Below are 13,022 nucleotides of genomic sequence, written 5' to 3'. Positions count from 1 at the left end.
GGAGAGTGAGTTTGTAAATCTAGCGAGGGAGGTGTGTAGGATAAGTGGCAGAGATGAAGTGTCAGGGATAGGGGGATGGCACAAGTGCAGATACACCTAGCCGTGAGATACCTGGCAGGGTCATTTGATTCTAAAGAATTGGTTTATTGATCATTACAGAATGTCTCTCTGATGCTTCCTGCTCCCTTCCTTCTCCCTTCCACTTTTTTCAACCGTGAACCATTGTTTAGTCCATATCTAAGATTACCCGCTATCTTTTAATGGACTAGTCAATGAAAACTCGTGATCTTCATGGTCACACTATTTTGCTTCTACTATTCTGACAAAACTTGTCCTAAAAGCATATTTTGTAAGCATTTATGTAACAGTGAAACATCTGGGAATATACAATTCTTACTCAAATCTGGGTGCAAGGAAGCACATAATTCTCCAAAACTTCTGCCACCTCCAATGGGATCCCACCACCAAGCACATCTTTCCCTGCCCGCTGCCCCCGCCCCACTTTCTGCTTTCTGCAGGGATTCCCTACGGAACTCCCTTGTCCACTCGCCCCTCCTCACTGATCTCCTTCCTGGCACTTGTACTTGCAAGTGGAACAAGTGCTACGCCAGCCCCTACACCTCCTCCCTCACTACCATCCAGGGCGCTAAACAGTCCTTCCAGGTGAGGCAGCACTTCACCTGTGAGCTTGTTGGGGTCATTTACTGTGTTCGGTGTTCCGAGTGTGGCCTCCTGTACATTGGTGAGATCTGACGTAGATTGGGAGACTACTTCGCCAAGCATCTATGCTCCATCCACCAGAACAAGCAGGATCTCCCAGTGGCCACCCACTTTAATTCCACTTCCCATTCCCATTCCAATGTTGTGATGAGGCCACAGTTAGGTTGGAGGAACAACACCTTGTATTCCATTTGGGTAACCTCCAACCTCTTGGCATCAACATCAATTTCTCAAGCTTCCGGTAATGTTCCCCAACCCACCCCCTCCTTCTCCCATCCCCTTTTCCCACTCTAACCTCATTCCTTGCCCGCCCATCGCCTCCCTCTGGTGCTCCTTCCCCCTTTTTCTTTCTTCCATAGCCTTCTGTCTCTTTCACCAATCAACTTTCCAGCTCTTTACTTCATCCCTCCCCCTCCAAGTTTCAGTGGTTCTCTCCCCCCCCCCACCTTTTAAATCTACTCCTCAGCTTTTCCCCCCCCCCAGTCCTGCTGATGGGTTTTGGCCCGAAACGTCGACTGTACTTTTTTTTTTCCCCCATAGATGCTGCCTGGCCTGCTGAGTTTCTCCAGCATTTTGTGTGGGTTGCTGGGATTTCCAGCATCTGCAGATTTTCTCTTGTTTGTGAGTTTCTGTACTTGTGATAAGCATCAAAGTAACCTTTCTATTCCCTCTGCATCGGTACCCTCCAACCTTCTGAGTATTTCTGTTTTGTTTTATTTTCTAAACTTTCTTGTTTTAAAAAAAAATTGTCAGTAACAATTTTGTGGATGCACTTGATCAGATCTCTTCTGATCCCAGCAACACCATTTTCTGTGTCATCCAATTTGGTGTTGTCGGCAAACTCAGATATACAGTACCCTTGATTTCAATACAGAGATATACTAAACTAAATGTCCAAAATGGCACAGCAATCTAGTAATATCTTGGTAAGCACGTCTGTGTAATATGACACTGCAGTGATCTGCTTCCTGCATGCCAAAACACTCCAAAGGAGTCTTCCAGCTGCTCCTGTTATGTAGAAAGATGATTTGCACTGTAAAGTAAAGGTATAAAATGATATAATCATTTACAATTCCTAGTAGAACCTAAAATATATTTATGTACATTCAACAGGAAGAAAAATATCTTTACTCACAATAATAAAAAAAATCCTTTGCAGAGTCACAGACGTATTTTACCATTTTTATTTGATTTTTTTTTGTCAGGCTGATTGTTTGCCATCTCGTGATTTTTTATGTTCTGGATACTTACCTTGAGAATGTAGATAGGCCTAGGAGAGGCTGCTATTCCATTCACTGGAATGATATCAGCACAAAATTAAATTTTGAAGACAGTTTATATTTTATTTTCTATTTGAATACTTTAGAAACAGTATATTTCAGTAATTTAAGATTAAAGCAGTTGAAAGATGGACTTCAGAGATTCACCTGAATAATCTTAAATTTAGATTTTTTTTTTACACAGGTGATGTCAGCAATTATCTGTTCATCCCTCTTGTGCCCGAGAAAGCTGCTGTATATGGGTCAGTCGAAGTTATCAAAACAATGACATGCAAAAAATGCTGGAGGAACTCAGCAAGTCGGGCAGCATCCATGGAGGGGAATAAATAGTCAACGTTTTGGGCTGAGACCCTTCAGGAATGGAAAGGAAGGGGACAAAAGCAAGAATAAGGTTGTTGGGGAGGAGAATGACTACAAGCTGGCCAGTGATACGTGAGACCTGGTGACAGGGAAGTTGGGTGTGTGGGTGGGCAAAGGGGGATGAAATAAGAAGCTGGAAGATGACACATGGAAGAGGTAAAGAGCTAAGGAAAAGGAATCTAAGATGAGAGACATAACTTTACCTCTTCCTACTGTCACTGGTAAAAAATCTAATCCTTAGTTCTTTTGTCCCTACTGCATCTGTTCTCAGTGTAAGGCTTTCCATTCTAGAAAATCTGAGATATCCTTCTTTTTTCAAAGAAAGGGATTTCTCTCTCTCAACCATTGACGCTGCCGTCATCTGCATCTCCTCCATTTCCCACACTTGCCCTCACCCATTCTCTGATTGTCACAACAAGGATAGAGTTCCCCTTACTCTTACATGCTACCCCATGAGCCTCTGTATCCAGCACATCATTCTGTATAATTTCTGCCATCTTCAATGGGGTCCTGCCACTAAGCACATTTCCCCCACCCCCTTTGCTTTCCATTCAGATTGCTCTCTGCATGACTCCCTTATGCGCTAGTCCATCCCCTTTGATACTCCTTCTGGCATTTATCCCTGCAGACAGGATAAGTGCTACACCTGCATCTATACCTCTTCCCTCACCACCATTCAGAGCCCTAAGCAGTCCTTTCAGATGAGGCGCTCTTCTCCTGTGAGTCTGTCAGAAACATCTGTGTATCTGGTGCAGCCTCCTTTACATTTGTGAGGTAGATAGAGGATAGCTTCATCAAGACCTTCACTTAGTACGTTGCAAAAGGCAGCATCTCCCAGTGGCTACCCATTTCAGTTCAACTTCCCTTTCCCATTCTGATGTTTATGGCCATGACCGCCTTTACTGCCATAATGAGGCCACACTCGACTTAGAGAAGCAGCAGCTCCTATTTCCCTCCATGGATGATGCTTGACTTCTTAATTCCTCCAACGTTTTGTGTGTGTTTAACGCAAGATATCTATCATCTGCAGAATCTCTTGTGTTTATCAAAACACTGATTGGATAGATTCTTGTTAGGTAGGACTGTTTAGGCAGCCTAGATGGGAAGGAAGATAATAAAGCCAGAATGGATTCATGACCTACCAGTGATGTGTGGCATTAGTGTGGGCCAGTTACAGCCGGCTGTGCCTGCCAAAGTCTCAGCTGATTTCAGTAGATCAGCTGGAAGTCCGATCTGTTGGCTGCCCTGATGAGGCTCCTTTCCACTGGTGAACAGGGGCAATGTGGCTTTTTACAATGACCGATTAACTTACTACTCCGTATGCTTTTGGACTGTGGTAGGAAGACGAAGCACCCGGAGGAAACCCATGCAATTCATGGGGAGGATGTACAGATTCCTTCAGAGGGCACCACAATTGAACTCTGAACTCTGGAACGGCCGAAACTGTAATAGTGTCGTGCAAACTACTATGCTACCGTGGCACAAGATAAATGCACACACACACTTAGTTAAAGTATATGTAATGGAATCCTTATTTTACACATTGTTCCCAGCATTTTCAGGGTAATTGAGGAAAGTTGGTGATGTGTTTTGCTTTGGGGCAGACAAGACTGGTACAGTTTTATCTGAATGGTCTGAATGTGCACATTTAGTATTAATTGAACTAAATTCACCTTAATTGAAGCAATCTCTGACACATGGACTTGGGTCTCTGTATGGATTGCACATTTTAAACGGTCTTTTACAATTGAAGAAGCTGTCTACAGTCAACAAAAATGTTTGAGGTCTTCAGGCCTTCTGCTTAACTGTTAATCAGTGCAGCCAATAATTTGTATGCCGTTGCCATCTCTCGATAATGACAGCTGCTGGTACTAGTGGGAAGTGAAAGTGGTATTGTAACTAATCAAAAAAAAATCTCTGCAATAGACTGCTTCAATTAATTATTAGTTACAGTAAACTAGGGCCAACACAATGATGTCTTAAATGTTCATTGTGACTTCCTTGTAACTTTAAAATGGGGAGAATTTTCCTCATTGGACAAAATGGCTTTAATGTAGAAGACTACCCATCTCTTGGGATTCTTGAGCAGTTTGATGCAGGAACATAAGAAGCAGAAGCAACAAACCCATTCGATTCCTCAATCAGGGCTTATCCAATCTCTTCCACTCTTGTCATAGCTTAAATGTCTAGATCTGTGCTTGAATGTGATTCTTTACACTGCCTCCATTGCTCAGGTAAAGATTCCAAAGATATAGGAGCCCTCTGAGAGAAGAAATCACTCTTTGCCTCAGTCTACATGGGCAACCCCTTTATTTTGAAACTGTGCCCCTAGTTTTACATACCCTCCCTCTGGGTCTCCATCCGGTCAGGCCCCTCAATTTTTTGTTTCAAAATGATCACCTCTCATTCTTCTAAAAGTCAATAAGTAGAGGCTCAGTTTTCTTGGTTGTTCTTTAAAAGTCAACTCCTTCAACCCAAACTGTTTCTCTATTTACCGATTTGTTCTTAAATCAAGTCAGAGTTTATCGCATAGTACAGAGATAAATAAGAATAGTAGCAATTCAGTAACACTCAGCTCGGATAGCTTTCTTGAGTGTGGTTTCCATGGCTGTGTTCTGTCGGCTGATGTCTATCTTCCTCATTTAAACACAAAACAACACAAAATGCTGGAACAATTCAGCAGGCCAGGCAACGTCTATGGAAAACTTTTTTTTCCTCCATAGATGCTGTCTGGTTTGCTGAGTTCCTCCAGCATTTTGTGTGTGTTGCTTGGATTTCCAGCATCCGCAGATTTTGTCTTGTTTGTGATTAGATATCCTCCTCTAAACTTAGGTTTTGTGACAACACATTTATTGCATTGTGCCTCACTGTGATTGTATTAGTTGAAAATAAGGTGACTATTGGTGCCTTTTGCTTACTCATAGTTTTTATGGCTCTGTTTGTCGACTACTAAATGTTCCTTTTTCCTACTTTGGGAACCGCTCAAAATTCACACGTACTCCTCCTCATGGCTTTCTGCACATGCTCCTTATTCTGACTCACTTGCCCCCATGAACCTGTACAGATGTATTCTGCAAAGATGTCAGCTTTGAAGAACAACTATTGTCAGTCTTTCAGTGTAGCAGAGTTGTATACATATTGGCTTTCTTATTAGTGAAACTTTCCCTTCTCGCCTGCTAGTTTGCATTTTATAGTCATAGTCATACTTTATTAATCCCAGGGGAAATTGGTTTTCGTTACAGTTGCTCCATAAATAATAAATAGTAATAGAACCATAAATAGTTAAGTAGTAATATGTAAATTATGCCAGTAAATTATGAAGTAAGTCCAGGACCAGCCTATTGGCTCAGGATGTCTGACCCTCCAAGGGAGGAATTGTAAAGTTTGATGGCCACAGGCAGGAATGACTTCCTATGACGCTCAGTGCTGCATCTCGATGGAATGAGTCTCTGGCTGAATGTACTCCTGTGCCCACCCAGTACACTATGTAGTGGATGGGAGACATTGACCAAGATGGCATGCAACTTAGACAGCATCCTCTTTTCAGACACCACCGTGAGAGAGTCCAGTTCCATCCCCACAACATCACTGGCCTTACGAATGAGTTTGTTGATTCTGTTGGTGTCTGCCACCCTCAGCCTGCTGCCCCAGCACACAACAGCAAACATGATAGCACTGGCCACCACAGACTCGTAGAACATCCTCAGCATCGTCCGGCAGATATTAAAGGACCTCGGTCTCCTCAGGAAATAGACGGCTCTGTCCCTTTTTGTAGACAGCCTCAGTGTTCTTTGGCCAGTCCAGTTTATTGTCAATTCGTATCCCCAGGTATTTGTAATCCTCCACCATGTCCACACTGAACCCCTGGATGGAAATAGGGGTCACCGGTACCTTAGCTCTCCTCAGGTCTACCACCAGCTCCTTAGTCTTTTTCACATTAAGCTGCAGATAATTCTGCTCACACCATGAGACAAAGTTTCCTACCATAGCCCTGTACTCAGCCTCATCTCCCTTGCTGATGCATCCAACTATGGCAGAGTCATCCGAAAACTTCTGAAGATGACAAGACTCTGTGCAGTAGTTGAAGTCCGAGGTGTAAATGGTGAAGAGAAAGGGAGACAAGACAGTCCCCTGTAGAGCCCCAGTTCTGCTGATCACTCTGTTGGACACACGGTATTACAAGCACATTTTGAGGCAAGTCATAAAGTTACCCACACCAGGATAATATTGAACAACATATTGGAATGCTACATATCTTGCAATTTTAATTTAAATGCTGCCTCCATTTAGAAATCTGCTCCATCTTATCTACAAAATGTGTGCATTTCTTAATCATGATGTCAAGTTTTTGGAAAACATTGCAGACTGATCTTCCTGTTACAACTAGGTTGGTAAATATTATCTGAAGCTAGCTGATGAAGAGGATGAAGAATTGAATAACTGTACAGCTGTAGAGTGGTTGATCCAAGCTGCCAAACAGGGCAGGAAGGAAGCAGTGAAAATCCTGAAAACTTGTCTTGCAGAAAGGAAAGGTAAGTTTTCTTAACTGAGAAGAGCAAGTTACTATTTGTGACTGAAATTGCAAATGTTAGCTTGAGCTCAGGCCAACAAGATTGCAGTGCTATTCCATTTAGTACAAAGCAGCACACTGACAATTCAGTTACTAAAAACACAATGACTAAATCTAAAATAACGTCTGAGTTATTTAGAATGACATTTAAGTTGCAACTGAATTAAAAACAAACAACTCTAATATGGGGCATCGTTCCGTTACATGACAGCCATAGGGAAAAAGCTGTCTTTCAGTCTGCCTGTATCTGTATCTCCTGCTGGATGGTAGGAGATTGAACAGGTGACTACTGGGATGGGATGAGTCGCTCACGATCATGCGACCGCAATGTGAACACCATGAGTTGTAGATGGTTCCATATCTGGTATTGTGTCCCAGTGCTGTCCTGTTCACTCGCTGAAGTGGATGATTTTGTTTCGGCTGGTCTACCATACTGTCATGCATGAGGTCAATATGCTCTCAATTACACATCGATGAAGGTTTACCTGCAGCTTTTGGGGCGGATTTGCTCTCTTTCAGGTATAGGCGCTGCTCAGCCTTCCGTACTTGGGTGTTGTTGGTCAATTCAAGCTGAAGACCCTTTCCACTGCTTCGCCTTTTGAGTGGTGGAGCTTGTTCCTACTTCTTTGATTTCTGAAATCTGTAATAATTTCTTTGGTGTTGAGTGAGAGGTTATGGTTATCGCACTATTCGGACAGTTTCTGCGCCTCCACTCTGTGTGCTGTTTCATTGTTATTTGTAATTAATCCATTCACTGCGGTGTCGTCCGCAAATTTGATGATGGAGTTGGCGGCATTGGGGCAAGGGCACAATCATGGGTGGAAAAAATGTATAAAGGAGTGTGATCAGTACACATCCCTGTGGTGTATCGCTGTTCAGGGTCAGGGAGGTTGATGTGTACTTGCCTAGTCTGGGTGCGATTGGTAGGAAGGTCCAGAATCCAGTTACAATATGATGTATTCAGTCCCAGATTATGTAGTTTAACAGTCAGCTTGTTGGGAAGTATGGTGCTGAAGGCAGGACTGTAGTTGATTCAAAAAGTATTCTGCCAATACCACTCTAAAACAAATAATATTAAACAAGGAAAGGTCATTCATTACATAATCACTTAAGTAACCTACTCATAATAAAATACTGCCTACACAGGCTATAATTTAAATAGTTATTCAGTTTTGAACAAAACTAAATACATCTACTGAAAAACATCTGTAAATAAACTTATTTGAATTTTTAACTTTGAACTTTGACAATCCAGCTATTAGTCTGTTGTATCCTTTACTTATGGCAAGAAAAATATTCTTTAAGACCAATACTGTGCACAATGCTACAGTGTTTATATATAACGAAAGCATTCCTTTCAGAGCAATAAACAATAACTTTCCTAGCTACGTGCTGAAGCTCCAGATTAGCCTCGAGCAAATTGTACACCAGGGCACAAATTCCTTTGGCACATCACTCATGACATCTTGCCAAGGCAGGTCCATTCATGCCTATTTTGCTCGTTAACCAATATTTCATCCATTCCAATTTAATATTATCAACACTCTGGGTTTTATTTCCCACAATAACCTTTCAAGTAGCCTTCTGGAAATCTTGGTACACCTTTCGGTTTTCCTTAATCGTTAGCATGTTTCTTCAAAGAATTCCGATAACTTGGCAATACATGACTTGCCTTTCACAAAAATATCATGACTTGCCTTAGATTTTATTTTAGGTACCCTGCTAAAAATGTCTTTAATTTCTAACATTTGCTCAATGAAAACAAGGAGTTAACTGGTCTGTACATTAAGACTTCTATCTAAAATCAAAAAGGGTACAAACTTCTTGTGGACAACAAAAACGGGGACATCAAAAAATACAGGTACCTCTAAGATCTCTTTCTCTGCACTCAGTACAGCCTACCCACAATATTCTAAGAGCATAATAAACACTAAAACATCTAAATACCCAAAGGAAATAATATTAGCTAACAAAGCAATTCCATTGATATTTAAAAGTAGTGGTTAGTTTTGTAATCAAATAGTGCAAATTGCTGTCTGTTAAAACAACACATAGTAGGAAGCCACTTAGTACAAATTGCCTGGAAAATGTTCACTATTTATATGACAATAATTGGTTGCTTAACATGTTTGGGAAAAGTTAGGATGGGAAAACCTTACTAGGGTGCAGATGTACATGTGGCAAATTGATAGGTAACAAAGATGGAGTGTAGTTACCTACTTTGTCTCCCTTTTTGAATTGCGTTCCCTTATTTTCCAATTTAATGGAAACTTCAATAATTTTTGAAAAAACTTAAAATGAAGGCAACAACTGTCTCATTGGTCACTTCTTTTGAGATCTTAGTTTGAAGTCTATAAGATCTGGGAACTTCCCTGCTCACACTTCTAATAATTTAGTCAGTACTATTTCCCTTGTTACTTCGAATCCTCCTTCCTTCCCACCCCCAATTATTTTTGGGATGCTACTTATTATCTTTTAGTGCATAATCCACTGTGACCTTATTGTACATTAATTCCCCAGATTCTCTTTTCTACAGGGACCACTGGTCACTTTGTCACTTTCTACCTGTCACATTTTCTAACTTTTCCCTTCTCATTAATCTTTTAATCATTCTTAAGTTTTATATTCTGTACCATCTTCTATCTGTCACCCAACTTTTCACAAACAAGTTTTGTTTCAGTCATTGGAAATGTCTTTAAATTTAGTTAATCACAAATTATCAAAGATTTGTCTATCACAAAAGCTTAAACAAGCTGATTCTCATTTTCACCTGATAGACCTTTAAAACTGAGGGAATTGGAGAGATTATTAAAAGTTCAGTAAAATTGGGAGCCATGAGTGTAAGGCAATAAGTCCAATAAAAGAATAAATAAACTTCTTTACACAGAATGATATGGGTGTGGGACGTGTTCGCACAAGTAATGATTGAAGAGAATAAAAGAAACACTGAAAGCAGACCAACATGTAATGGGGAACAAATTAATGGACACATCCTGGCTGAGTAACTTCTTTGTGAGCTCTAGGTGTAAGATATTCTTCTACAAAATGAGATTGTACTAAGATTAAAGACCAAAGTAGCTGAACCACTACCTTTTTAGAGGAAGGCTAAAGCGAGAACTTTATAAAAATACAGTATCTGAAACAAAAGCTCAAAATCTATTGAAATTAAACCTGTTTTCCCATCCAAGCATAAATTTGGTGGGAGTATAACATTGAAGGTGGGAATTGATATGATTGGCAAAAGGACAGGAAATTGAATTGAATTGACTTTATTTCTTACATCCTTCACATACATGAGGAGTAAAAAATCTTTGTTACGTCTCTGTCTAAATGTGCAATGTGCAATCATAGTAATCTGTAATAAGTAGAACAGTCAATGTAACATAGAAATACACTCAAATCAGCGAGAGTTAATCAGCTTGATGGCCTGCTGGAAGAAGCTGTCCCAGAGCCTATTGGTCCTGGCTTTTATGCTGCGATACTGTTTCCCAGATGGTAGCAGCTGGAATAGATTGTGATTGGGGTGAATCGGGTCCACAATGATCCTTCTGGCCCTTTTTACATACCCGTCTTTGTAAATGTCCTGAATAATGGGAAGTTCATAACTACAGATGTACTGGGCTGTCCGCACCACTCTCTGCAGAGTCCTGCAATTAAGGGAGGTACGATTCCCATACCAGGTAGTGATACAGCCAGTCAGGATGCTCTCAATTGTGCCCCTGTAGAAAGTTCTTGGGATTTGAGGGCCCATACCAAACTTCCTCAACCGTCTGAGGCAAAAGAGGCGCTGTTGTGCCTTTTTCACCACACAGCTGGTGTGTACGTGAGGTCCTCGGTGATGTGTTTACCCTCTCAACCCACAGATCCATTGATGTCAATAGGGATGATGTCTCCATTCCTCCTGTAATCCACAACCAGTTTCTTTGTTTTTGCAACATTGAGGGAGAGGTTGTTTTCTTGGCGCCACTGTGTCAGGGAGATGACTTCTTCCCTGTAGGCCACCTCATTATTGTTTGAGATTAGGCCAATCAATGTATTGTCGACTGCAAATTCAATTAGCAGATTAGAGCTGTGGGTGACGACATAGTCATGGGTATACAGGGAGTAAAGGAGGGGACTTAGTACACAGCCCTGAGGGGCTCCTGTGTTGAGAGTCAGAGGGGTGGAGGTGAGGAACGGTAAAGGAAGCTACCATGGCTAACACTATTCTGTGTAATCTACCTGGGCTGACTTGGCTGGGATCAGGTAGTTGCTACTTTCATGACTAGCTTTTAAACACTTTCGACCAATATTTAAAGACAGTTTAAAATTTCTTTTCCATCTATACTGATACAAAATTTTTAGACTTCTGTCTTTGAAGTTAAGTCTTATCCATTAGTATTCTATGAACTTGGTTTCCTGATATACTTAACACCACAATTCACCCACTTTTTGGCCTACTTTGCTGTTCAGACTATGAAAACAATCATGTATGTTGTCTGCATCCTCCTGCTACAGAATCCTCTCTCTATCTTGCAATCCAGTAACATGTATTCACTTTTTTTACCCTAATACAAAAAATAGTTGCATCTCTGAAAGTGAGGATGGGAATAATTGGTGAAAGTGACTTAATAAGCTGATGCCATTCTAAAATTGACTTGTAGATGGGTTGTCAAAGTCTAAAAATCTTCATCTTGAAAAGAATCTTGTTAGAAAATGTTGTATAAGATGTTTGGTTCCCATTGATTAAATAATTGTCTTCTCACATTTCCTGCCCCCCTCCACCCCCCACCCCCACCACAAAGGAATCACTTCAGAAAATGAGCAAGAAGTGAAACAGCTTACAAGTGAAAGTGATTTTGAGCGGATTGTGCGGAAGGCTACTTTAGTTATGTACTGGAAGCTTAATCCAAAGCGAAAGAAACAAGTTGCTGTTTCTGAACTCCTGGAAAATGTCAGCCAGATCAATGCTGAAGGTAGGATAAAAGAAAACAGTAACGGCTGAAGCTTTTCAGATTTGTTCTTGGAGAGATGACAGACTTTCAGATTTAAAAAGAACATGTTTTATGCTCACATGGTTGAGGTTTTTCATTTCAGAACAAAGGAGGTGTCCTCCTCCTTCAAAGAAAGGAGCTTCTCTTCCTACCTACAGATTCGCACAGTCACCTGGACCCTTTTACTTGTAAAATTGCCAACCCCTTCTCTCAATTTCTCAGTCTCCGAAACATCTGCTCTCAGTATGAGGCGTTTCATTCCAGAACAAAGATGGCCTCCTCCTTTAAAGAAAGGGGCTTCCCTTCCTCCCCTATCAATGCTGCCCTCAACCGCATCTCTGCCATTTCACCCAAGTCTGCTTTCACCACATCTTCCCACCACCTTACCGGGGATAGGGTTCCTCTTGACCTCACCTACCACCCCAGTGGCCTCTGCGTCCAGCACATAATTCTCCACATCTTCTGCCATCTCCAACAGAATCCCACCACCAAGCATATCTTTCCCTCCGCTCCCCCTCCTTTCTGCTTTCTACAGGGACTCCCTGGTCCATTTGACCCTCCCCACTATCTCCCTCCTGGCAATTATCCTTGCAAGGCGAATAAGTGCTACACCTGCCCCTACACCACCTCCCTCACTACTGTTCAGGGCCTCAAACAGTCCTTCCAGTTAAGGCAACCCTTCACCTGTGAGTTTGTTGGGGTCATATACTGTGTCCGGTGCTCCTGGTGTGGCCTCGTGTATATCAGTGAGACCAACGTAGATTGGGAGACCACTTCGCTGAGCACCTATGCTCTTGTCCACCAGAAAAAGCGGGATCTCCCAGTTTAATTCCACTTTCCATTCCTATTCCAATAAGTCTATCCATGGCCTCCTCTAGTGTCACGATGAGGTCACACTCAGGTTGGAGGAACTTCTTGTATTCCATCTGGGTGGCCTCCAACCTGATGGCATGAACATCAATTTCTTGAACTTATGGTAATGCTCCCCCTTCACAATTCCCCATCCCTTTTTCCCTCCCTCACCTTATCTCCTTGCCTGCCCATCACCTCCTTCTGGTGCTCCTCCCTCTTTTCTTTCTTCCATGCCTTCTGTTTTCTTCTATCAGATTCCCCCTTCTC

The 13,022-nt window shown here is 41.7% G+C and overlaps 1 protein-coding gene across 1 annotated transcript in view; it reads left to right on the top strand.

The window, feature by feature from the left end:
• wfs1b (Wolfram syndrome 1b (wolframin)) overlaps positions 1–13,022 on the top strand; it is a 43,780-nt gene that overhangs the window by 21,906 nt on the left and 8,852 nt on the right. The window contains exons 3-4 of the mRNA XM_063046685.1: positions 6,748–6,892; positions 11,715–11,885. Of these exons, the coding sequence (XP_062902755.1) occupies positions 6,748–6,892; positions 11,715–11,885 (316 nt within the window). The remainder of the gene's footprint in view (positions 1–6,747; positions 6,893–11,714; positions 11,886–13,022) is intronic.

The sequence above is a fragment of the Mobula hypostoma genome, chromosome 4, assembly GCF_963921235.1.
Source record: "Mobula hypostoma chromosome 4, sMobHyp1.1, whole genome shotgun sequence".
In the NCBI taxonomy this organism is placed as follows: domain Eukaryota; kingdom Metazoa; phylum Chordata; class Chondrichthyes; order Myliobatiformes; family Myliobatidae; genus Mobula; species Mobula hypostoma.
The sequence above is the reverse complement of the archived record's forward strand: the minus strand, read 5'-3'. Positions and strand labels throughout refer to the sequence as shown.